At 38.9% G+C, this 26,815-nt stretch overlaps 2 protein-coding genes across 5 annotated transcripts; one reads left to right on the top strand and one right to left on the bottom strand.

Moving 5' to 3' along the window:
- LOC129769574 (synaptic vesicle 2-related protein) lies at window positions 1–13,772 on the top strand. Of its 4 annotated transcripts, XM_055771931.1 has the most exons (9): window positions 148–306; window positions 362–538; window positions 1,082–1,595; window positions 1,658–1,782; window positions 12,288–12,351; window positions 12,419–12,544; window positions 12,601–12,672; window positions 12,735–13,138; window positions 13,202–13,772. In XM_055771931.1, exons 3-9 carry the CDS (start codon window positions 1,140–1,142, stop codon window positions 13,494–13,496), a joined length of 1,542 nt encoding a protein of 513 aa, XP_055627906.1. In that variant the 5' UTR covers window positions 148–306; window positions 362–538; window positions 1,082–1,139; the 3' UTR covers window positions 13,497–13,772. The 4 variants fall into 4 exon arrangements, with proteins under 4 accessions (XP_055627904.1, XP_055627905.1, XP_055627906.1 ...); XM_055771929.1 differs by lacking the exons at window positions 148–306; window positions 362–538 and adding an exon at window positions 1–131; XM_055771930.1 differs by having other exon boundaries at window positions 144–538.
- Window positions 13,628–25,727, bottom strand: LOC129769573 (protein MTO1 homolog, mitochondrial). Its single transcript, XM_055771928.1, has 5 exons — window positions 25,557–25,727; window positions 23,821–25,495; window positions 23,652–23,755; window positions 23,530–23,590; window positions 13,628–13,859 (listed from the first exon to the last, which is right to left on the bottom strand). The coding sequence occupies exons 1-5, from the start codon at window positions 25,625–25,627 to the stop codon at window positions 13,770–13,772; spliced, it is 2,001 nt and encodes a 666-aa protein (XP_055627903.1). The 5' UTR covers window positions 25,628–25,727; the 3' UTR covers window positions 13,628–13,769.
- Window positions 25,728–26,815: the final 1,088 nt, after the last annotated feature.

Here is a 26,815-nt window from a genome sequence, read left to right as displayed (position 1 = left end):
TCGTTCGCGTTTGATTCAGTCTTATTTCAACATCGTCAGCGAGTGCATACATTCCCCGAGAGATGTGGATTTTCGCTGGTGCTAGACAACAACAACCCCACCAACACCAACATCAACACCGCAGGCAGCAGGTAGTGATCGACCACAGAGTCCTCGGGTTGTGTGCATTGTTTTGATTTTCATCACGATCAGCTGAATTAGGATCGCGGGACTCAGGGATTCGTCATTTCCGATGTGGTCACATTCGGTTTCGGTGGGTCATGCATCGCGGATGATCTTACCATCCGATCGATCCGACTAGCTCCGGTAGACATCTTGGCCACTTTCTATAACTGTAAACGAACACTATTGCTTCTGTTAGGTGAATTTACGATCGCTTTTCCCTCGAAGAAAACGGAGATAACGGTGGACTAGTTCATGTGCTAATTGATGTTAAAAAAAAAAACCTCCCAAAATAAATCAAATATTTTTGGGAACGGCAATCAATTCAACGGTTTCGGAAACGCTGCCGCCAACGACGTCACGGGCTGGAATGTGTGTACGTAAGAGATCGCTACGCGAGTGCAAATGCTAAGATTTCGAATTGGAGAGTCACATTCATACGCGTTCATGCTCGACTGAAGCATCGAAGGGGCGGACGGGAAGGTGGATGGATGGGCGTTCGTAGCGCTGTCTCATTTTCTTAAAACAAAAACAATGCAAACAAGCCGCGCGCGATTGCATTGTTCAGCGATATAATGCGCTCAGCTATAAAACTAATAATAATAACGAGGAATGAATCCAAAGGCGAAGTGTTGTGTGAGTGTTTTCTTGGCCATTCGTACCTTCGTAGCTAATTAGCGAGTCAATGTTTCGGAGTTTTGCAAAGCAGTTCCAAGTTTGGCAACAGATGATTGCCGCACGAAAACGGTGGTCAGAGGCAGCGAGTGAATGAGTTGTTGGGACAGCATTGGAAAGTGTGCAGATGTTGTGACCTTTGCTAGAGACTGTAGTAATCGATGTGTGGCACGTTGTTGGGGAAAAGAAACTCAACGATGGTATAAGCTAGTAACCTTGATTTCCACATTTTCTTCCGAAACAGCACTAAACGCAATAGCGTTAGGGAGGAAAGCTGAAAAAGTTTGACGTTTCACGTCGAAATGAAACCGAGGCGGACAGGCGCAACGCGCGGATATGAGGAAATGGATGGCGCTAACGTTCCCGGCTACGGTGGGGTCACAAATGGAACGAGCGGATCGGTGACCAGAACAGACGCAGCCAGTGATCCGTCGAGTCCGATCAACAATGGTGGCGCCCCACCGGAATTCGAACTGGCTTCGGTTAGTGTTGTACCCGACGATACGTTCACGGTGACCCAGGCGGTCAATGCGCTTGGTTTTGGGTGGTTTCAAGTGAAACTCTCCCTATGCGTGGGACTATGTTGGATGGCCGACTCGATGGAAATGACCATTTTGAGCGTCTTGGGACCGGCACTACACTGCGATTGGGGCATTACGCGATATCAGCAGGCACTCGTCACCACGGTCGTATTCTTGGGGATGATGTTGAGCTCCACATTTTGGGGACACCTGAGTGATCGCTACGGAAGGAAGCCTGTGAGCATGATACCGCTGGTGTTTGTAAAGTAGCGGTATAATTCGGTGCGGTTATTTTTCAGGCCCTCACACTTTGTGGCGTGTTATTATTCTTGTACGGATTGCTGAGTTCAGTGGCGCCCAGCTTTGGGTGGCTTCTACTGCTGCGAGGACTAGTCGGATTCGCCATTGGTTGTGTCCCACAATCGTAAGTAGAATCGTTGCACACAATCGCTGATCACAGACAAACAATGAATTTTTTGAAAAATGATTTATGCATTGAATTTTTTTCCTGGGATGCCTTGTGATTCCCTTCAATCATCTCAAGTTGAAGCAATACACTTGTTTCTGGGGCCCGAAATCTTCGAAGATGAAAAATGAAAAGCTTTCAGTAGCTTCGCTTCGACGCATACGACGTCAACATAATTTGAATTGACTAGAAAATGAATTGACGACCGTTGAAAGCGAGAATGATTGATGAACTATTCTAGTCAACGGATATTCTAATTGACGTGACTAATGAATACAAATCTGCCTCTTCATTTAACCTGGCTTCAATCCACGCTCAATTTTGTGAAAAAACATACAGGTTTATATCAACAAAATTCACAAATCTGTCAGTGTTTCTGAACACAACACTGCCCCCTATTTTATATGTGTGAGTAATTCTCGTGTACGATACAAACAAAAATCTAGCTACCTGTAGTATACAGTCTATCGCAAAATTGAGTGTACAAATGCTACTTGACGATACTTTCCATTTATTTGGTATGAAATATTTTGAATACATTGATTCTTTTGATGCATATTTATTACTCACACATTGACCAAGCTGTACGTGCAATAAAATTCCGAGAAAAGTTTTCTGCTAATTGTTTATTCCTAAAAATTGAAAACAATCTCTATTCTAGGCATCGCAAAATAGAGTGTACACCTTAAATTTCTCCGAACAAATTAGTCTTGTAAGTAAGTTTCTTTGCGAATTAGCGTACTTATTTCATCAGAGATTGGTGTCTACACTTAACCATTACTTGGGCAGTATTGGTTTTTATTTTTTATTGATGTTTGCATTTTTTTATCAAAATGGAAATTTAGAGGAAAAAAATAAATATCGCTACACGTACAATGATAATAAATATGAACTGTAGTGGAAATACATTGCAGGGAATAGCAGATATAGTCGGAAGAATTCACATTAGAGCAAATAAAATCATAAGCAAATGGAAATACGAAGCAACCATGGAAAATCTCCCGAGTAGACGACACAAACGTATCCTGTCTTTTGATGATGAACGAGTAATTTTGCGAACATTGTGAAAGAACCCTATAACAAACATTTCTAAATTGATTACCGAAGTGGCCGGCATCATTGGAAGACCTGTCAGCGCAGATACTGTCCGGAGAGCAGCATACAGGAACAATCTGAGGGGTCGTATTGGCCTTGAAAATTATTTCATTTCAAAGGTGAATATGAAAAAGACGACTATAGTTTGCTAATGCATGTGTGAACAGACCTAAGGAGTTCTGGAACAAGGTCTTTTATATGGATAAGCCGAAAACCAATCTCTTTGAATCGGATGGAATACAGACGGTGTGGAGAAAACCAGTATCGGAGCTCCAGGTTAAGCATTTGATTCCCACAGTAAAAAACGGCTGCGGTAGTCAGATGGTGTATGGTACATTGGCGGCTTCTGGACCTGGAACCATGCAGTTTATCGATTCGGCGATGGACAAAATGGCTTCATTGATCTTCCTGAAACGTAATCTGCAGTCTCTCGTTCTGAAATTGGGTCTTCCTCGTGATTACTACTTTCAACAGAATAAAAGTAAGCAAACTGACCTCATCGTGCGGGAATACCTGCTCTATAATGTCCCAATCAACTCAAAACACCTACGCAATCTTCAACACTATTGAGTATCTATGGTGAGAAATAAAGAACCATCTGAAGAATAAAAATCCAGAAGACAAAGCGGAACATAAAACGACGATTACGGAACTCTGGGAGGCACTTCCGTCGACAGTGTTCAGAAATCTCGACACGACGCTTGCAGAAACTGCTGGACGCCAAAGGGGGACCATACCAGATACTAGGGGATTGATTTTTGTTATCTGTTAACATTTCTGAACTGATTTTAATTTTCTTTTTAAGAAAAACTTACACTGTACACTCAATTTTGCCACGTCTTAGATGGAGATTTTTTGTTTGTATATGAAATATGAAGTAGAAATATGACAATTTTATTTTTTTTCTTATCAATACATGAGAGTAAAATGAATCAATTTTACGATGAATATGAGTCGCATTTAATTATTTACTTTTTAACCCCGAAAAACTCAAAATTAACAAAGCCGCAAGAGGTGTATACTTAATTTTGCGATAGACGTATGTCAAACCACGTTGAACTCAAACATCGATACATACATACATGATACATGAGAGAGAGAGAGAGAGAGAGAAACTAATTCATTATGGGGGGATTCACTTCAATATGCATTGAAGTGTCCATTTGACGGGGAATAATGAAATGAGATTGTCGAATCGTAAAGTGAGATGGCATCTAAACGTCCGAATGACTGTTGAGTCATGTTGACGGAGAAACTGCTGGAAGAAGCCAAAACTCATTTCTAATGGAAAATGAAGGCGAATGTTTTCATAGTCCGCTGACTATTCTTAGTTGAATATGACTTTGCCAAGCCCTGCTTGTTTCTACACCTCATTCAATTATTAATCAAGTTCTCATTAATCTTAAATAGAGCAGCCAGCATCTGCCCACTGTGTTTGGTTCCAGAACGTAGAGAGACTAGTGTGATACAATGCGGGGCTACCATACAAATTAATCACAAAGGGCCTGGCCGGGTAAGGGAGTAAAAAGTGCCCCCAAACCAAATCACTAGCTGTATGGCAAATATTGTAAAGGATATTAAATAAGAAATTTTGGCGGTTTATTTGAACCCCTATGTGGTTTGACGTAGGATCTATAGTGAAAAACGTACTTTTTCGTTTATTTCACGCCATCCTCAAAAGATCCCGAGATAAAAATTTGAAAAAAATACTGAATGTGCATCCCTCTACGGTGTATCAAATTTTTATTTAAATGCGTTCGTATGTGTCTTTTTTCTACATGTGGCGTAATTTTTCCTGAATTTTTAAGAGCATTGTGTGACACAAAAATAATTTTCTTCATCGTCTGCATTATTATTTTTATTTTTTTGAAATCGATTATTTTATTGTATTCGTGGTTTTCAATTGAAAGTTTAAATTAAAAAAAACAAGTCGGATTTGTGGTCTCAATGTTATATTTTTTTTCAAAATTTCGAAATGCCAGAAAATGTATAACATTTTTTTGTACTGTGTATTATTTTTTTTATTATTTTATTTTTATTGTTACCCTTAGAAAAATCCTCGGTCGAAAACTACTAAATACATTTGGTAATGCAAAATTAGTAGAATGTACAAATTTTTTGTACATATTGTCAACAAACCCGCATCCCTACCAGAGATTAGTATATTTTACTCGATAACATTAGTAAGCTTGGATATTTGAAAAAAAAACAGATATTTGAAAAAAAAACAGCTTGAAGATATTTATCAATCTAGAAAAGCCGTAAGAGCACATTTAAATATGAATTAGAGTAGTACTGAATCTCTAAATCCCAAAAAAAAATTCAAAATTTAAATATTTTTTTAGTACTAAAATTTTTGTAAAAATATTTTTTTGATAATTTTTCTTGATACACCGTGGTAAGATGCACATTCAGTATTTTTTTTTTTCAAATTTTTATCTCGTATCTATTGAGGATGGCGTGAAATAAACGAAAAAGTACGTTTTTTACTATAGATCCTACGTCAAACCACATAGGGGTTCAAATAAACCGCCAAAATTTCTTATTTAATATCCTTTACAATATTTGGCTGTATGGATTTGGTTTGGGGGCACTTTTTACTCCCTTACCCGGCCAGGCCCTTTCTGAATTATTCAAGAATTAATCAAGTAAATTAAACCAAATTAGGCATATGGAGGTTTTAGGGTGCAATCAATGTTTTTATGGGGATCCCATAAAAATAATGCAAATATTTCAACCAAACATGATAATTGAAAATTTTCGAAAAACTCTGAAGGAAAATGGGAAAATTCGAAAAATTCAATTCGCATGTGTTCTACAATTATATATTGACATGCGTTGTTAGTCCATTTGATGTTTGCGCTAACGAAATTGATCTTCGTTCGTAAGTGGAAAAGGATTTTAATGTGATAAAACGCACTCCTATATCGTCTTCTATCTATATAAATAAAAATGGATCGCCGAATGTGTTGATAAGAGCAAAACTCGAAGTTTTCTGTCATCATAAGGGCTTCGTTGGTACCTTTGACATTGGATCAATGCATCGACCTGACGCTATGGCGAAGCAGACGATAAGGTTGTGTACCACATAATTATTTGGGAAACCATCAAGCTAGACCATCGTGAATGTCGTGCTGGTATGTTATGAGTTGTTTGGGTTCGTGTGCCAATCGCAAAACTGTTTTCAACAATGATGACATCTGCACTAATTTTGATCATAATGTAGCAATGCAACTCTTTTCGAGATTATTAAAATCAACAGGAGTTTATTTAGATTATTTAGTCATCAAGAAAATAAATATCGTTCTCGGATTTGGTTTTCGCTTGTCAGTAGCACACCTTATGCCACTAAGGATGCCAACTGCGTTTATCTCGAGTATGAGAAACTAATAACACTTTTTTCGAGGCCAATAACATTTAAAAGGGCGTTTCTTTCGAGAATAACGCAGAATGGTTAGAAGTGTTTTAGTCGCTTCAAGGTATTAATGTATGGATATGTATGCATGCTATGTTGAACGCCTGTTTGATACAGGTTGGTTTACGTTGTACTTACGATGATCAATTGATTCTACAAAAAAAACATTTCAGGGCGATCAAACCCTTCTACTATACAGTTATTTTTAAAATTTCGCAGTATTCCAAAATAATATCCGAAGTTATGAACAAGCGAATTGAATATAATAACAGCTTAGTCCTACGTCAACAATGCGGTCGTGTCTTGGACACAACCTCCCATAATTTTTGTTTTGCTACTGTGTTGAACGAACGTACAAAATTGTTTGCCTTAGAGTGTATTCTCAGAATATACGCGAAGTATAGTGCAGAGTTTGCACTGAGAGGCAGAAGCATAGCAGGAGAGAAATATTGAATAGGACTATCGCGTTGGTTTTCAAACAGTTTTGTGGATATTGGTTGTGTATGATTGAATCACATGTACTAGTTGTTGTTTTTATGCGTTATCAAATAAATAATGGTGGTGAGGGAACAAATATGTAATCGCCTCGGACCGCACTGTATCTAGCACGAGAAGAATTTTCGCTATTCATACTGAGTTCGCTATGAGCATTGGCTATAAAAACAAGAATCTGGATTTTTGTTCTTGTGGGAACAATAATGATTTATATTTTTTTCGAAGAAAGTATCTGTGAATTTAGCGTGTTCGAATTTATCGGTGTAATGATGATGATGTTTTGAATTATAGAAACTTTCGCAGACCCAGACCTAGACTTTCTCACCTCATTCGCTTCTAGTCTTAAAAAATGCCAATTTTGAAAACTAAGCTAAACACTCAGCCTTGAGAAAGACAATTTGGAAAATCTCACTGCTGCTGGCGATGAGAGCTGCGTTATTCGGTGGAAAATTGAAGGCGAAAATTTGTTCCGCAGCGGTTGCTGTCGACGCCGCCACCCCATCCGATTCGGTTCGGATTTTCTGTTGCTGTTAAGAGTGTTTTTTTGAGTGTTGTAAATGTAGAGATACTGAAAAACTACTTGGATATTCAGTAAGATCAGTGTTTCAGTGCCACTCTAGACAGCTAAAGGTGAAACCAGAATGCCGCGCTATGCGTCGCGTTGCGACAATTGTGCTTTGACACTTCATTTTAAATATGTGTATTTCGATTTAGTTGCACACAATAATGCGTTGCGTCATTAGCATCGTTGTACTAAAGCTAACATTTGTTCTAAACTGCTTGCGCCGAGTTCGCGATGACAGTGGCATGGTGTCGACGTCTGGTGGCAACTTCAAATTAGGGCCATAATTTGGGTCCCAAACTCGTTAGTGTAATCTCCATCAAACTAGAAGACACGAAGCCGGTTTTTAAAATTTGAATGAAAATATTCACATCATGTAATTTGATTATTTGAACACGTGTTTGTGACTTTAATTCAACCAAATGGGTAAACAATTCCAACATTGTTGCTGAATTTTTTCATAATAATATAGAGTTGGCTTCATAAACAATTTTCGTTTGAAACCACCTGCAAACAAAAATGTTTTTCATTTAAATAGAATACTAGTTTGATATGGAAAAGCTAATTTTCATTCATAATTTTAATTTTGAAAACGTGTCCATTCCGACTGAAAATCAGCTATTCTTTCACGCTTTCCTAAACTAGTAAACGAAGCTAGATGCCGCCAACGCGGATATATCAATGTGTTGTTTTCAAAAACATTCAACTGATCCGTGGACAAAACAAGAAAAAGATGTTCATACGAATTTTATTTTGTTTTTGTTTACATGAAAAGTGGTGACGCGAATGCTAGATTGTGACTACAAATCAACAGACTGCGTCGCGCGAATGTTTAGTACAAAACGCAGGCAATGACAGCTGATGAGAAGCAACGCACAACGCGGCATTCTGTTTCCACCTTAACAATCAACAGTACATGTTAATTTTGAGAGGTAATTTGAAATTTAGCTCAAACTGACGTTTGATTGATTCGCGAAACGTTCGCGTCCCTCACTCAATGAAAGCATTCATTAATCAGTCCTTGTCAGTGCTGTCAAAAGCATGTATAAAGATTTTAATTCTTGAATATGCTTGTTTCTCGCCGTCTATATTTTCATAATATTACGATGAGAATGCGGTCGTTCGCGATACCATGTGTACGCTCGTAGTAGCGTTGTCCGTGTCCCGTAATCGGGACCCAATGACAGAATCCGTCCAAAGAAGAAAGTGTCCAGAGATGAAAAAAGAACGTACATTTCTGAGAACTTTATTTTGCTAATGGCAGGAAAAACTGGGTTCTCCAGTTGAAAAAAAACTGCGTTTTTTCATATGTTCTCTATGTGAAGTTCATTGTTTTAAATTGTGTAAATACGTAGTATTGTATAATTCAATTGGCGATTTTAATGTGTTGTGTATTTGTTGTGATCAACTGTGCTATTTTCATTAAGTTGCCCTAGTTGTGCATGATAATAGGGTTGTGTAGAATGTATACTGTGGGTGTTACAAATATAAATTCTATGTGTGTACTGTCCCATATACTGTGAGTGTTACAATTAGAATTTTTATATAAATTTAATTATTTAGATGGAATACCAAGAGCAACACGTGTATGTAGCCCCTCTGGAAAAAAGGTTGAGTACCGCTGCTCTAGTGAGCAACTGTTATGCTGTTATTTTCAATGCTGGTACGAAGAGTGAGAAAAAAAATAAAATTTTAAAAAAACTTTGAGTGAATGTTCGGTAAAATTAATCCCCATATGTTCTACAATGATCGTTGTTAGTTCAATTGGATTTCACATTTGTGGGATTAAGCTTTGTATTCCGTTGGTGTGAAGCGAATATGGTAATGGATTCTCAGGTGGAATAACACGCTATGAAATAAAAATTATGAATGAAAGTTTACTTTACTGTATCAAACATGTATTCCATGTAACGGAAAAATATTTTATTTGCAAGTGAATCAAGAATTTTGAGCGAAAATTGTGTTTGAGAATCTATATATATATAAAAATCTCGTGTCACGGTGTTTGTTACCGAACTCCTCCGAAACGGCTCGACCGATTTTGATGAAATTATATTGAAAATACTTGGTAGGTATGAGAATAGGTTGTAAACTATATATGATACCGGTAGGATACCGATAACCATACATTTAATACCGAATAGGGTGGCTCTATGCAGAAAAAAAGATCTGGATATTTTTTTTCAAAAATTTGACTTCATACCATACATATAACCTTAAATTTTGACCCCAATTCCCTATTTTTAATTGCGATTTTATTATTTTTGTGTCAAAAATATTCTAATAATTTAACCGTTGTTCGTTTTTTCAACAGAACGAATTCATTTAAGTTGTTTAATGACTGATGGCGTAACGCCCGCTTCATTGAACATCCATCTACAAATACACAAGTAACATCAATTCATCTAAAGCAGGGAGCATCTCCGACGAGCTGGAAGACTTTTTGAATGAGCACAATGAGTTATTGAAATTCTTCAAATCACATTTGCTTGGATTACAAAATGACAATCACGCTATTGCCATCAACCCTGATAAAACATCAGCTGGAGAGCACGTGTGTAGATCCAAAGCACAAGCGCTGCTGGAATCATGATAGCACAGTGACACGAGTGACAATAATCTGGAATTCATCGTTGACACACACCGTTAATACGACCCTCGCTATGTTCTTCTTCAATGGCACTAACGTTCCCAAGGTTTGCCTTCTCAACCTAGTACTACTTGCGTCATTTTTATTAGTAAATAGTTGAGATTTCTATGACGAACAATACGTCTTGAATGTATTCTGGAGTGGCAAGCTCAAGAATACGCGTTACTGCAGTGCAAGTCAGAAGGGTTTCTTTAACGAAAAATCTCTTGCATAAACATTAGACCAACGGGACCCCGTCACAGATACTTAATTCATTATGAACATCATTTCTCATTTTGATTTAATATTTATGAACATGTGACGAAACAAACAGAGAGCGCGCTCGAAGGATTTTTATGTTTATCATATGGTGATTTGACATGGTCAAGAAACGCCAATTCAAGATATCGTAAGCTGTGCCAACAATTTATGGTCGACATATACGCGAAGGTAGAGATTGAACGACTGCAATTCTTACTACACAATCAACAAAAGCGTTGCGAGGAATAATACATTCACTTGCGAGACATTATCATGAGCAACGCCGACACAGCTTTAGTTATAGCCAGGCTAAAGCGCAATGCATTGTCATGACATTGCGCGTGTGTTCAAACACAAAATTCGATCGTATTCGTCCCCACATATTGTTGGTTGTATTCTGTTGAACGGAAAAAGCGCAATTTTGCATTCTGTTCAAGCCCAAGTCCAATCGAGTTGAGAAAATGTGACAACCTTGCCACGCAATTCGACGTAAACAACATTGGTCTCCATGTTCCATTTCTATGAAGCAAAAATAGTAATGGTTTTTCGGGTGGAATAAACACGCAAAATTTAGTATTCAAACATATTCAAAACAAATTTAGCATCCAAACGAAATCGAATAATAATTTTCATTCAAATTTCAACAATTTAGAATTATTTCCGGAATTATGCCGATTAGATAGAGAGTAAATTGAACCACAAATACGGATGACTTATTTTGATCATTGTTTCGCGACAAGGCGAACGAATTTGAGAGTGTAAAAGTCGATTTCGATCGAATTGTAAAATCCCATCACTCATATGCATAGATAAATATTGAGTTCTACAAATCGGTGAAGAGTAATAAAAACATCCATGAATAAAGTAAGAAATATGGCTGTGTTTCAAACTTAGATTACCGATGTGAATACTCCTCGATTGAATGACAACGATCAAATAACGCGATTACAAACAGGTCGATTAATCAGCTCCATTGAAGTTAACTGGCGTATCGCTGTTTTCCAATTTATGAACGAGACCAAGCAGTTATAAACTAAGCAATGTTGAAAATCACATGCACGTATTTTCTAACAAGGAGACAGCAATAAATATTGATTTTTTATATTTCATTTTTTCTACTTTACGACAAACTTATATTACTTTTTCCAGTTGACGTTTAACTTTTAAGAGATCAAACATGTCAGTTACGTTAATGAAATACACCAAGAAACATCATATAACCTTTCGTTCAAATCTTTTAATTCGTTTTTTTATCGGTCACATTCGATTTATTTTAAAGATCGTTAAAATATTCAAACACGCTTACAATACATTAATGTGTTTTATTCAACACCCAAAATATTCACTAGAAATAATTTATTTGGCAGAACAACGTTTGTCTGGTCAGCTAGTAAATTTATATTATACTATGCTATGGTATCACGAGGGGAGTGGCTTACAAATCAATATTTTGCCTGTATTCAAATTATATTCTACTGTTACTCTGGTTTTTCCTTTTAGTCGGAACCATTTGAGGAGCATAAATTGGACCAATCAAAACGAGGCACATCGCGCGTTAGGATAATGCTTGAAATTTTACAATTTTTCAATTGTTTATCTCAAGGAAAATTAAAAGTTATTCATTGTGATAGATGCGTAGAAATATTTCCTATCAACTTATGCTAACATCTTTGCGATCTTTTAAGAAATGGGCGAGTTATGAGCATTCGAAATCTCCCATTTTTTCTGCTAGTTCAGTGCCTAGATTTTCATTTTACCCTCTATATCTTCTGGTTAGAAGAAGTCCTACGTCAAAAGTAACATCGAGAATGGCGTTTCCAAGTTGTAACCGAACATTTAAGGTTACAACGCTTTTTCTGCACCAGAAACCAAAAAAAAATCAAAATTGCAAGCCAATCGCAACAACCAACTATTGTTTCTCGACGTTTCAATCCGTTTTCATCGAAAAACATACCATGAATACCATGAATTATAACAAGATTGTATCTCTTCTAATTCATTTCCAGCGTCACGTTATATGCGGAATTTCTCCCAACGAAACAACGCGCCAAATGCGTCGTATTATTAGATGTGAGTGCCCGGCAATCCATAGAAGATCGAAACCTGCCGTAAATTAATGTACTGTTCCAAATTTCAGTGTTTCTGGGCATTGGGCGCATGCTTCGAGGTAGCGCTAGCACTCGCCGTTGGACCGAACCTTGGCTGGCGTTGGCTTCTAGGTCTCTCGGCAGCACCACTGTTTGCATTTGCCGTCATAACCCCAGTAAGATCCCCTGATAATCTCCCTCGATAATTGATTCATTCCCCCTTGTTCCATAGTGGTTACCAGAATCAGCGCGATATCATGTTACCAGTGGACAAAGCGACAAGGCGTTGGCCACTCTCGAGCAGGTGAGCAATCTTACACGGAGAGTGTTTTCTAAGCATGTTTCATCCCCAATCCATCGTTGCAGATCGCCAAAGACAACAAGCGACCGATGCTTCTCGGGCGACTTGTAGTGGAAGGTCCCAGCGGATCGCGAGGCAGCGTAAAGGCGCTGCTGGGCAGCTCCCTAAGGCGAACCACCCTGCTACTGTGGTTCATATGGATGTCCTGCGCGTTCTGCTACTATGGACTGGTGCTCATGTCCACCGAACTGTTTGGAGGAAAAAATAAAACTATCCAGCCGGATATGGAGAACGACTGTCACCCGCTGGCCACGACCGATTATATGGATCTTCTGTGGACGACGCTGGCGGAGTTCCCCGGGATTTTCGCTACCATCTATGTGATAGAGAAATTTGGCCGCAAGAAGACGATGGCCTTGCAGTTCCTGTTCTATGCCGGATGCGTTCTGCTTATTACCGTGACCGATGTGTGAGTAGAAGGCTTTCTTGATACGCTTGAAAGATAATTTGACGCGATTTTCAAAATTTGCAGCCGAGTTTTTCTCACGATCATTTTGTTCATGGCACGAGGTGTGATCGCGGGTCTCTTCCAAGCGGCATACGTGTACACCCCTGAAGTGTATCCGACGGCGTTGCGATCGGTGGGGGTTGGCGGCTGCTCGGCTCTGGCGAGGCTTGGCGCAATGGCCACTCCCTACGTGGCTCAGGTGCTGTTCCAGGCGTCGGTGTGGAGTGCCGTTTCGGTGTATGGGTTCTTCGCTGTTTGCGCCAGCGTCGCCTGCATTCTTCTTCCCTACGAAACTAGAGGCGCCGATATGGCCGCATAGTTGCACCTGAATCATGAATGGATAGGGAACGCAACTTTCTCTCAATCCTTACGCACATTCGTTAAAGAAAACGATTAAAAAACCGGACACAATAATACCTCTTCGCAGAAAGGAAACGAAACCTTTTGTTACTGTTATTATTTTTGCTTTTTTTTTTATTAAACAAGTCTTTTGCTAGATTTAGGAAGTGTGTTTGTATATATAAACATTTATTTATTTATATTAAATATTTATTGCTATGAATAAAAACCTATTTCACCTGTGTAGAACACATTATGCACGTGTCTCGTACTGTTTCACGTATCTCACCAATCGGACTATTGCGGAAGGAGTGATGCCCTGTATTCGACTAGCCGCGGCGATCTAAAATGTTGTATTTGATTATTACTATCATCGAAACAGTGTTAGTCTATGTAACGAAGGATGAACCAAACGAATGTTACTATATTCTTATTGCGTTACTGATGTACACTAATGACACTGCCCTTATCCCAACGAGAACACGCACCATCACCATAAGATGTAATATTTTGATCCCATGTCATAAGGGGTGGCAACTAAAACCACGGATACGGGCGAACCGTATGGACAAGGCGAAGGAGGGAGACAAAAAATAGATTATCGTTACGTTAATTATATGGCTATACTGCCGTAATCTCGCAAAGTGACGCAAGCGCCAACATTGACATTTTGCGTTTTTTGTTCTAGATCGATAAAGAATACCAAATCCTTCCAAACAACTGTGAAAATTTACAGAAATGTGGAAAAATGACCCCGTAAAAGCTTGAAAACGGAGTGGCGCAAGCGCCATTTCCACTGTGATGGGGCGCAAGCGCCCTTTTCCCTATGTTGTGACGTAATTTGATAGTGATGCGATGTGATTTTTTTATCTGTTCTGATAGAGTACGATGAACGAGCAGGGACAGCAATATTCACATAACAACTTCTTCCGTAATGAACGTTTAGCATAATAAAAGTCACATGCCTTCTTTCTTGTAAAAAAACACTTTTCCGAAAAGCTTGTCATGCCAAATATTTTAATCAAAAGTAGTCCATACCCATATAATGTTACTTTTATAATAGCAATTTTGTTTCAGAATTACAAATCATGTACTAAGAAGCTCACAAAACCATGTACTTTAAATTCATAAAATTAAACTCATCTTAATGTAAAGGATATCCTAGATTGAAGTGTTTTGCTGTGCTCACATATAGATCATAAAGATTAGAACTAAATAGTTCAAACTCATCAATTTAATTGTTTACAAGGATTACAAGGATTCTCTAATATGTATAGGAGAAGTGTGTAATACGCACCCCCTAAGCGAAAATGGATTTATCTTGACCGTGCTCTTAAAAATTAAGGTAACAACTACGTCAGTACGTAGACTAGTTAACCCTCAGTCATCTGTAATCGTTATGTATTTTAGATACTAAATAACAACAGCGCTACGAATTTTATTTTGTAAGGCGCCCAAATTCTAAATTTCCAATCATACGGTGTTAAATGGCCCAGCAGAAGTATAATATGCCCATGAGTTGTTTCTCTCAGAGACTATAAAGCTCAGAGAAACAGCTTGTATGAATGAGAGATTCCATCAATCTATTCCCTTCATGCCCACCAGCGAAGAGAAGAAACCGTTCCTCCGGTGAGCGTCTTCTCCCAGTATTCGTGCATTAATTCTCCATTGCGCACTCTTGTTTTCCTGCATTCTCTGAGCACATAATATAGATGCCAGATGTGAAGACATGTTTTCGTTTTGAAGACATTTTGTGAAAACATACGGAGGTCATTTCAAAGTATATGAAAACAATTGTTTGTGTGATTTATCGAACATGATTTAGAAATATCGTGATGGTTTGCTAATTTTTGTTCATTATGATTACATTTGAAGACATTTATTCGTGCCATGCAAAGATATTTGAAAAAATCATCTGGCATCCCTCACATCCAAGCTATTTCTCTCGTGAGAATGTTATCCGGCCGAAAGCGAGCATATTGCCCCGATCGAGGGTATGCCATACTGCCCGATGGTAAGCTGATGCGGAAAATATCAAATTGAGAAGGAAATGAATCCTTTCTTACCATTTTCTTCATCTGAGATATTCACTGGGAACTCGACTCAATAAATATGACCCACAGTTATCGCCTCTGAATCGGTTTCAAAAAACGAAAACCTTATAGAAATGATGTAGAAAATTACATCAAAAATCGCTTCCAAAGAAAATAATTGTTCTTATTTTTTTAAAGCATGTTAAATATGTGAAACTTGCATGGTAGGATTCCATCATTGACTAGCACGATTGCCTATATCCATTGCATTTCTATTCTTGCTGGTTTACGAGAAAATCAGGCGGGTCAAATTGCCCGGTAGGCGCGTTTTAGACACATCTCCTCTAGCGTCTTTTTTCTTCAGGCATCAAGGGACAAAGCTTCTTGGCGATGTTTACTTTCCTCGCCTGTTCAATTCCTCTTTCGGATAAATTGAAGCTGAGTGTTGATTGAAGGGTAAATGTCGAATTTGATGAAAAGCTGCACTCTTCTCAATGCTCCAAGCGAAACGAAATGCATCTTGTAACAAAACTCCAAACATCCTCGTGTAAACTGTATCTGTTTTACTTCGGAGAATTTCGGACGGCATTATGTTATTTAACACGGATGGTTTCAATTGCATTTTGAATTCGAAAAAATCGGTGCTGTCCATAATTATTACAATCGGGTTCTCAGCTACGTTAACTTGTTCGATACATGCTACAAAGTTGGGAAAATGTGTGAATTTTTCTTCCTGATGCTTCGCTCAACGGTAGCATGTTGAAGAAAATAATTGGAAACAGATTCTCAAATACTTTGATGGATGAACGCCAATCGGTTGTGGAAACAGCGATTCAAATTTGCTGCTTCCACAACAAACTGGTGTTGGTTGTATAGCTTAAATAAAACTGCATTTTTTCAAAAATCAAGCCGATGGCAATGTTTTTCCATCTACAATACACATTTTGTACAGATCAGAATTTCATAATGTACGCGTATGCTTATTATACATGCAATTTTACAAAAAGTCTCGTACTGAAAACTCTTACCTCTGGCGCTTGCGTCACTTTGCTAGACTACGGCAGTATATAAAGTGAGCGATGGTGGGGCTTGGCCACATTCTATCATCGGACGCCAAACAGGATGGATGATATCTTGAAATTGATTGTCAGCAAAAGAGATATCGCTGCATTTGCCGGGGATGTACGCGGTGCGATACCGCAAGAGTGAGAGACAGGAGTTTCAATGGGATGTGGAGCAGGAGAGCCTATCGAAATGGTTTTTTTTTAATTCTTCATTTGAGAGGCTTTCAGCCTCCTGGGCTGGTTCGCCTCCTATCGAAGTGTGTTAAAAGCGGTGGAAGCGTTGCGCCGGGTGAATGAGTGGCTAATAGCGCTCGATTTGATAGAATGCTGGAGTTTTTAAACGGTTTTATTTAGCTGTGACATATTAGTATGTTGTTTTTTTGCGTCAATGTGTGTGGCACTCATACATCGAGCTTCATTGTGAATCCAAGTTTCTTCAAATGGTTAATAACGGTTTGATGACTTATCCCCAGCTCTTGGCCGATGCTACGGCTGCTACTATTCCGGTCTTTCTCGGCTTATTCAGCGATTTTGTCGCAATTTTCGGCGACAGGCCTTCCGGAGCGTGGCGCATCTTCGACGACCTCTACACCAGAACGAAAACGTTGAAACCATCGTTGTGCGGTGGAAATGGAAACTGTATCGGGTCCATAAACTGCACAAATTTTATTGGCAGCTTGAGATGCGTTTTTGCCTTTGTCATAGTAGTACTGTAAAATATGTCGGATTTTCTCTTTATTTTGCTCCATATTTGCGACACTATAACTCACGAACGACTTAACCACTGTCAAGGTCTATATTATAGCGCGCCGCCGACATTTGCACGACAAATTTTGATTTTTTCGTATTTGAATCTAAACGTTTGAGTGTTTGCTGAGTGCTGAGGTTTTATTTTATCCTTTGTTTTTTTTCTGTAATTTTGTACATGAAAAGCTGTTCATTCTGGGATCTGTGCTCCATGATATTCGAATGATGGACACCCCTTGGTGTAGTCCTACGTCTCTCCGGTTATGTCCCCGACTTTACCCACCCGTCTTTTTTTGTTTTGTTTATGCATTTCGCGAGAGTTTTGTTTTGACTAGCCAAAATTATGGACGCAACAGGACTTCGTTCACTTTCTCGTGCATTCAATAACAAGAATTCACTGAACCAACGGGACGCGGCAACTTCAACTGTTCTCACTAGTACTATATTAAACTGACCAGACGTCCCGCGTTACGCGGGACAGTCCCGCATTTCAACAAAATGTCCCGCGTAAGATTACGTCCCGCGAAATGTCCCGCATTTGGCAAAAGAAATGAAAATGTCCCGCGATATCAATATATTTCAATATTACAATTTGATCATGTTGATTTTATTAAATGGATGCACCACAAAAAAAAAACTTTTATTTGACAGACTGTTCAAGAGATCTTCCAATGCATCCAAAGGTTAATACGTTGGGCTGGTTTCATCGCACCGACAGTGGACTTTTTGTTTAGAGAGTGTCAAATGGAAACGACAGCAACAAAATTAGAAAATGTTTTTTTATAAAAGTCCCCTATTGATCCGCAGGGACCAACGTGAGCCAGACGAAGAGATCATCTTTGTACCCCTAGCTCGGTCAGGGCTTAACGTGTTAAATAAGCCGAAATAACTAGTGTATACGGGATCGCAAATGAAACGCTTGGCGGCCTTACGGAAGTTAGCCGGAACCTCAACTATGGCCGATGAGAAGATGTATGTCAGCGTGTTCTTCTACCTTTTCGTGGCTTTGGTGGTCGGCTGTCTCTCCATTTTGGCCATTCGCCCAAAAGTTTTCTATCGGTCGCAGCTGGGGGATGTTGAGAAAGTTGGCGTTTTATCTCCAGCCGATCCATCCTCCAGTGATCTTTTGGCATAATGGGCCACATCACCTTCGCAACTTCTGGCAATGACTCGAAAGAAGAGCGGTTGGACATTCCCTTCTCGTTTGTCAGAGAATTACCTTCTTAGAGAACTTGATGTGGGTGATATATTCGTCGCCATAACTTATCTGGGGAACGTAAAGTATCCGGTTCCTTGCATTCGTTGAATTCTAGCATCAAGTACGTCTCGTTTTTCATTATGAGTACGAAAAGAAGCTTTTCACTTCTTTAACCGGAAAGAAGTTTTTCACCGGTACCTCGAGCTACTCCTTCTGGATGATTGCCTGCTGTTCAGATACGGTCGGTCTCGTTTGACGCTTCCGCATAAAAATGTCCATTTTGGTCAGATTCTCCTTCATCATTTGACCGGTTGCTTCGATCTCCCGGCTTAATGAGCAGCAGAGAGAGGATATTGTAAATGCCAGATCGGCTATATCTGGCTCACACAAAGTGCCTCAGGATGTCCAACTCTTTCGCTGTGAGGTGGAGCTTGCAGTATGGAAAAATCATCAAATTGATTGAAAGTGCTGCTGCAGCGAATCAACAGCCTTGAATCATTTTTGTTGTAGACTTAATAAACGTAATGTTTAAAGAAAATTTGTTCCTATAAATTATCTTTCATCGCCATCCGAAATTAGTCCATTTTTTTGAATGCATACTTAACACCAAAACCGATAAAAAAAAAAAATATATATATATATATATATATATATATATTCAGAAAAATGTTTATGTTTTGTTTTGGACTTCCCTCTTTCGAAGAGGCAAATTCCCGGATCTCCGAACATGAATTATACAGTCTATCGAAAAATTAAGTATACACCTCATGCGGCTTTGTCATTTTTGAGTTTTTCGGGGTTAAAACGTAAATAATTAAATACGACTCATACTCATCATAAAATTGATACTCTTATGTAGTGATAAGAAAAAAATTAAAATTGTCATATTTCTACTTCATATTTCAAATACAAACAAAAAATCTCCATCTAAGACGTGGCAGAATTGAGTGTACAGTTTAAGTTTTTCTTCAAAAGAAAATTAAAATCAGCTCAGAAATGTTAACAGATAACAAAAATCAATCCCCTAGTATCTGGTATGGTCCCCCATTGTCATTTCCGAGAGAGGTATTTCCATGAGCCATGGTTCAAGCCGTCTCGTTTGGATATCAATCAAAATGTGTACAATAACGAATGTTTAAAGAAAAATTTGAACCCGTTTCAAAGTTCCGGCCAGATATGCTGATATCTACACCCAAACTAGCGTTGTCAGAAAGTATTACATTTTAGGCAAAAACCATGCCACTTCGTGCCTTGAAGCGTCAAATGGGCAAATAAAATCATCTGTCCCCCAACGCTTTCAAAACTTTGTATCTATGGAAGCAGACATCTCTTTCTTTTTTCATCTTTTTTGGGATTGCACCCAAAAAAAAGTCCAAACGACGTTGTTGAGTAAATGCGTGATAATATTGCACCTGATTATAAAATGAAGTTGGAAAGTGCAGGAGAGCAATATCTATCCCGGTCTGGGACGTGTATGTGGCAAAGTATGCGGAAAGCTTATTTGTTTTTTGTTTCAATTGCTCGTCTTCTTGAATGGCGTTAACGTTCCCTGTGGAACTTTCGCCGTCTCAACGTATGCATTAACTAGCGTCATTTATTAATATTTAGTTGAGATTTCTTAAGCCAAATAACACGCCTGGAATGTATTCCGAGGGGCAAGCTCTTGAATACGCGTGACCACAGTGCAAGTCGAAGTAAATTTGTTTGTGTTCGATTGCTACCATATATATCATACAAATGCTTACCAGTATTTGAGAGTCATGACATTTTCTGTTATGTTTAGGCTCATTTAATGTAACAAATCGGATTGACAAACAATGAGCTAAAAATCAATTTTGGGTGTAGAACGATAATTTCGAAAGGAAATCTTTTCTCAATGAGGCTATAAAACAGTTGAATAAAAAAAAATATTGAAAACAATTATTATGGAAATTGATAAAATACGTATGGTAAGACCAAATTTAAAAGCTACGATCGATCGATCTGCCGTATGCGTAGTAATGTTTGCACCATCGTACAAATAAGGTACCCGTTTCACCTGTACATACAATGCTTTAGTTTTCTATGCATGCACATAAGCTATTCGCGTTGACGGCGGAATGGTTTCGACATCTGAATACAACATTAGTTTTCATGAGGCCAACAATTCTCTATCAGATTAGACGGCCCTAAGGCAGTATTAAATTGCTAAAATTTGTATGGAATTTTTTTCTTAGCGTAATTTTCCTACTAGAAGTACGTTGTTCTGACCCTAATTTAAACTATTTTCTATGATTTTTTAGATATTCTCACCAAAACTTACCATTATAATATAAAATTGTCTTTAGACACAATTTTTATATGATATTTTTTTCATTAATTGCAAGCAAAAGTGATTTTAATTTACATAGAGTACTAACTTGATTTAGGAAAAATAATTTTCATTCATAATTTTTATTTTGAAAGTGTGTTCATTTCTTCTGCAAACCCATATTGTCATGCCCCCATTTCGTAATACGAAGCTCAATGCCGTCAACGCGGATAATTCATATCATAATAGGCTGCGAGTAAAAGAAGCCGATTTCCTTGGTTTGACAGTTGCATCACGACGATGTGGCAGCGTATTCGTGATTTGTACCACGCGCGAATGTCGCAAAAAGACATTTCAATCGCCGTGAGAATGTCCCGGTGGACCGTGAAAAGGGTGTTAGACCGAGAAAAGAAAGAAAAACTATCCGCGAAGGTGGTCACAGGTCGTTCGAGATCAACCTCGGAATCCAAGAGTTATCGCTGCCATCAAAATTTCTGGATTCTGGTGAAACCAGTGTGTTCAATGTGGAAAAAGGTGAAGAAGCACGAGATCAGCAACTTAACGACACGGAAGATCGTAAAGGAAGATTGCGGGGCGAAGTGGGTTTTTAGGTTTTTTTGTTTAAATTTTGACAATGTTTAGGGTGCTCATACACTGTTTGACCAAATATTTGACGCCTTCTGACAGATAAAATTTGGTCAACGTATATTTTTTTGTACTGTATTCTATTAATCAAATCATTTCATTTAATACCGACATTGAAGGTATTGCAAAAATGCAGGGTACATACCCCACAAACATTCAAATATACACACAAACAGGTCAAGCTGAATGGAACCGTTTAAAAAAGTAATCGATTATTTGGGGAATGTGGTCATCTCGGATTTTGATTTTTCATGATCTACTACGTTCCTATAGCACTTTCATTTGATACCCATATTGATGGGGTATAGAAAAAAAAAAATCACTATTTCACCGTTTTGTAGTGGTGGTCATTTTGGATTTGATTTTTTTTATAAATAACTATGTTCTACTAGTCGAGCATTTTCATTTGAAAATCATATTGATGACGTTTTTAGAAATATATATATATATATATATATATATATATATATATATATATATATATATATATATATATATATATATATATTGCGCCATTTTGGATTTGCATTTTCTCATAAATAAATGTGATCTACTAATCAAGCCCTTTTATTCGATACCCATATTGATGGGGTTCTGAGAAAATATGTAATTCGCCATTTTGTAGCGGCCGCCATTTTGGATTTGTATTTTTCACAAATAACTGTATTCTACTAGTCAAGCCCTTTCAGTTGATACCCTTATTGATATGATTTTGAAAAAAATATATATATGGCGCCATTTTGTGGTGGCGGCCATTTTGGATTTGCATTTTTTTTATAAATAAGTGTGCTGTAATATCCAAGCCCTTTCATTTGATACTCATATTGATGGGATTTTGGAAAAACCCATATTGATGAGGTTTTGAGAAAATATGTAATCCGCCATTTTGTAGCGGCCACTATCTTGGATTTTCAAGATCCTGAAATACGCAGTTTTATAGTGACTCCAGAGATAAAGGTGTGTTGCAAATTTCAGATCATTCGGTCAACAGGAAAGAGGTCAAATTACTATTAATGTCACAGACATGTTACAAACATACAAACATACAAACAGGGCAAGCTAAATAAAACCGTTTAATAAAAACGGTAGTTCGCTATATGAAATGGTTTTGAAATATCTATGTGATTTTTCTTTAAGAGCTTAATATTGAAAATAGAAGGCATTAATAAATGTTTCCAGATTCTTTCTACCACTAAAACTTTACAGCCTGCTTGAAGTTCAGGTTTCCTTCTCCATTTTTGCCACGAAATTGTTGGAGTGAAACCCCCGCTCCAGGTTTACCCAGGAATTTTCGAAGGAACGCAGCTGGGGACGTCCGGAGGGTTGGCCGACTTCGAAACAACATCTATCTTCAAGCATTTCCAACCTCCAGCGGCTTCTCGTTGCTCTGACCTCCCAGTTCAAAGACCGGAAACAACCTTTCCCTCCGCCTCTGCTTTAGCTTCAGCTCTCATTCTTCTTCAGAAGTGTAAGGATATTATAGATACCGGAACGGAACGAAGCGTATCCGGTAAACTCAAAGTACTTGACGGTGTCCACTTTTTTTGCAATTTTGTTTGAAAAATCATGGGTTACTATGATTGACGATGCACAAGTGGTCTCACCACCAGCTGTTAAGGTGAATGCATGAAAAATTGATAAAATTTGTTAATTTTTTTAATTGCATGCGTTGGAAACGTTAATACCATCTTAGAAGTAGAAATTGACTTTCAATCACAAAGTAAACCACGCGATTATTCAATGCTTATCTAAAGTGAAATTCATCTTTCTTTCTTTCTTTGTTTTTAAGAGGCTTTAAACTTTGCAGTTCATTCGCCTCTATGAAATTCATCGGAAAATAACCACTTTTTAAACACACACAACACATTCTTATGATTGAACCATGAAATTATCATGCGGTTCTTGTGTTATTCAATTTTGTTTGGTATGAGAATAGGAACAAGGTTCAAAAACTGCAAGATGGACAGCCGAAGACCAGACGCAAAAAAAAATGTGATGAAAACCGATTTGTATCCCGCAGTCATTCGCGAACTTACCGTTTGAGGTTGAATGTTCAGCAGTTTTTCCTGTTCTTCGAATGATAGGTTCAATGATTTTCTGGGGCGTACAAAAGCAATCAGACATTTCTCATCATTGCAGTAACAAAAACTAAACTTACGAAAGATAATCAATTGATTTCGGAATTTGTAACTGTTCGTGCCTTTGGACCTCTACAACCTCTTTGGCTTGATCCTGTATCGATAAAGTGTACAATGCTTCGATCTGAAATAGATATTGAAGGGAAAAGTAACCAAATACCGACTTCCTTTTAAACACGGACATTGTACCTTCAATCTTTCACACAACTGTTTATCTTGCTTAATCCATCCGAGTACCTGGGGCTCCAAATCGCACAAATCGTCCGTGCGAATATTTTCCACCGTAATAGCGAGCATTTCAAACGCACTTTTATATACGCTCGCTTTCGACATCGGAAGGCCCAATTTTTCCCTCCAAGTATTGCTGCCACTCTTGATATCACTAAGCAGCTCAATCCCTTTTTTCAGATTCTCTCTCATCGTCACCATCCTGCGAAACCGTTCCTCTGAGACCAACCCTATCCGGTAACCCTTCTCTGTCAACCGCAAGTCGGCGTTATCGGGACGCAAACTGAGTCTAAACTCAGCCCTGCTTGTGAACATACGGTACGGTTCGTTCGTCCCCAGTGTCGTGAGATCGTCTACCAGCACCCCCACATAGCCCTCTGTACGACCGATCAACAACTTTTCTCGGTCCAAACACTGCGCCGCGGCGTTAGCCCCTGCGAGAACTCCCTGAGCAGCCGCTTCCTCGTATCCTGTTGTCCCGTTGATTTGTCCGGCAAAGAATAGACCTCCCACTCGCTTGGTCTCCAACGTGGCGAACAATTCTCTCGGGTCGACAAAATCATATTCCACACCATAGCCAGGCCGAACGACTTCTGCCTTCTCCAGCCCTCGCAAACAATGCACCAATTCGACCTGTGCCTCTTCAGGGAGTGTGCACGATAACCCGTTCGGGTAAATCAACTCACTATCAAATCCTTCCGGCTCTAGCCAAATCTGGTGAGTCTTCCCACCAAACCGGAGCACTTTCGACTCTATGGATGGGCAATAACGCGGACCGGTCAATTCCTCGGTCACGTGACGATTGCGATGCAGATTTCGCTTAACGATATCGTTAACATCCATGCTCGTGTGGGTTAGAAAGCAATCCAACTGCTGCTGACCGTCAAGCCACACACGTTCATTCATAAATGAGAACGGAACCGGTGGGCTATCGCCCGGATGACGCTCGAGGGTGCTAAAGTCTATCGTGGATGCTTTGATTCGAGGTGGTGTGCCCGTCTTCAACCGGGACAACCGGAAGTTCAAATCTTCTAAACTTTTAGCCAGCCCAATCGCTGGCTCGTCCCCGATGCGACCAGCTGGCGATGTTTTGTCACCTATGTTGATTTGTCCTCGTAGAAACGTTCCCGTTGTAATTACGAGAGCTTTGCAATTAATCATAGAGTCATTCTTCAAACGAACGCCATTGATTCTCCTAGCCCCGAATCGGTTTTCATCCCCCCCAAGAATTATATCCTCAACGGATGCTTCAACGATCTTGAGATTCGGTATACCCGCCAATTCCCTCTGAACCTCCGCTCGGTACAATGTCCGATCGATTTGCGCTCGGGGACCCCACACCGCGGGACCCTTTCGTTTATTCAGCACCTTATACTGTACTCCACTGTTATCACAGCAACGACCACAGACTCCGTCCAGGGCGTCCACTTCCCGTATCAGATGACCCTTGCCAATGCCACCGAACGATGGATTGCATGACATCTCACCGATTGTAGACTTCTTGTGGGTGACCAGAAGCGTTCTGGCTCCCATTCTGGCGGCGGCACTACATGCTTCCGTCCCGGCATGTCCGCCACCGACCACGACCACGTCGTAAGCTGTGCCATTTCCCGTAGTCGTGCTTAGGCGCGAATTGCTGAAAGAAAAACGTCGTTTTCCAGGGCTGAATGTAACTCGAAGATGGTGAAGGTACCCACCAAACGTTGTGCAGTCGATTATACTTTAAAATCTTTCCCCATGTTGAGGTTGTTAATAGTTTCTGCAACATGTTAAGGGAAATATAACTATTGTGGTAAAGTAACGTGATTCACATGCCGGGGTCAGTTATAAACAAATATTATGTATATGATAAAGAGAAAATACAAAAACAGTCGACTTTATCGACATTGGCAGACCGAGGGGTTAACAAACGATGTCATGCTGTAGCAGTTTCACATTGACGTAGCATCAATCAATATGTAGCGTGCATACATGTATCATGTTGTGTATTTCAGCAAGAATGTACTGTGATGCATACACAGAAGTGTCTTTTTGTTTCGAGAGAAAAATGTTGAAAATCAAATTCTAATATAAAAACATAATTTATCGTTCTCGTTCTACATAGGAAAACGTTTTATTCGTCCAATCTGCCATAAATATAAGAAACTAGCTGGCCCGGCAAACTTCGTCCCGCCCAAAATTTGTGTTTTGTTATCAATACCTACAAACATCCACGTTTTTTTTACTATGAGCAAGTTCATGGGTCCAATCGCAGAACTGTTCATTGATTGATCTTCTAATCAACCCCGTTGAATTTACCTTTTACTATAAAATTCCTAGTATTTCCAACAAAACTCATCATTATAATATCAGATTATTTTCTGACACAATTCTCGTTCAAGATTTTTCCACCACTTGCAAATAGCACGTTTTCCCGTTACATGGAATAAATGTTTCATACAGAAAATATGATAGAATAAAGACAGCCCTAAATCGTTAAATTCCTTCCTCGAGTTCTGCTCTTATCAACACATCCGACCATTCTTTTTTTTGGTATAGATAGAAGAAGATATAGGAGTACGTTTCATCACATTAAAATTCATTTCCAGTTTCGAACAAAGATCAATTTCACTAGCGCAAACATTAAATGGACTAACAGCCCTTGTCACTATGTAATTGTAGGACAAATGGGAATTTAATTTTCCGAATTTTCCCTTTTTCCTTCAGAGTTTTCCCAAAATTTTCAATTGTCATGTTTGGTTGGAATATTTGGTTTCATTTGCGTGATTAATTCTCGAGTTATGCACAAATTTGTGTTTCTTTTTAATGGCAGCCGCACCTAAGAGAGGGGGAGGAGTATCTAACCACCATATCATTAATCATTTATTGCACTCTAAAACCTCTACATGCTAAATTTGGTTCCATTTGCTTGATTAATTCTCGAGTAATGCAGAAATTTGAGTTTCATTTGTATGGC

This window comes from Toxorhynchites rutilus, chromosome 2 (assembly GCF_029784135.1).
Source record: "Toxorhynchites rutilus septentrionalis strain SRP chromosome 2, ASM2978413v1, whole genome shotgun sequence".
In the NCBI taxonomy this organism is placed as follows: domain Eukaryota; kingdom Metazoa; phylum Arthropoda; class Insecta; order Diptera; family Culicidae; genus Toxorhynchites; species Toxorhynchites rutilus.
Note: the sequence above shows the minus strand (reverse complement) of the source record. Positions and strands in the feature narration are given on the sequence as shown.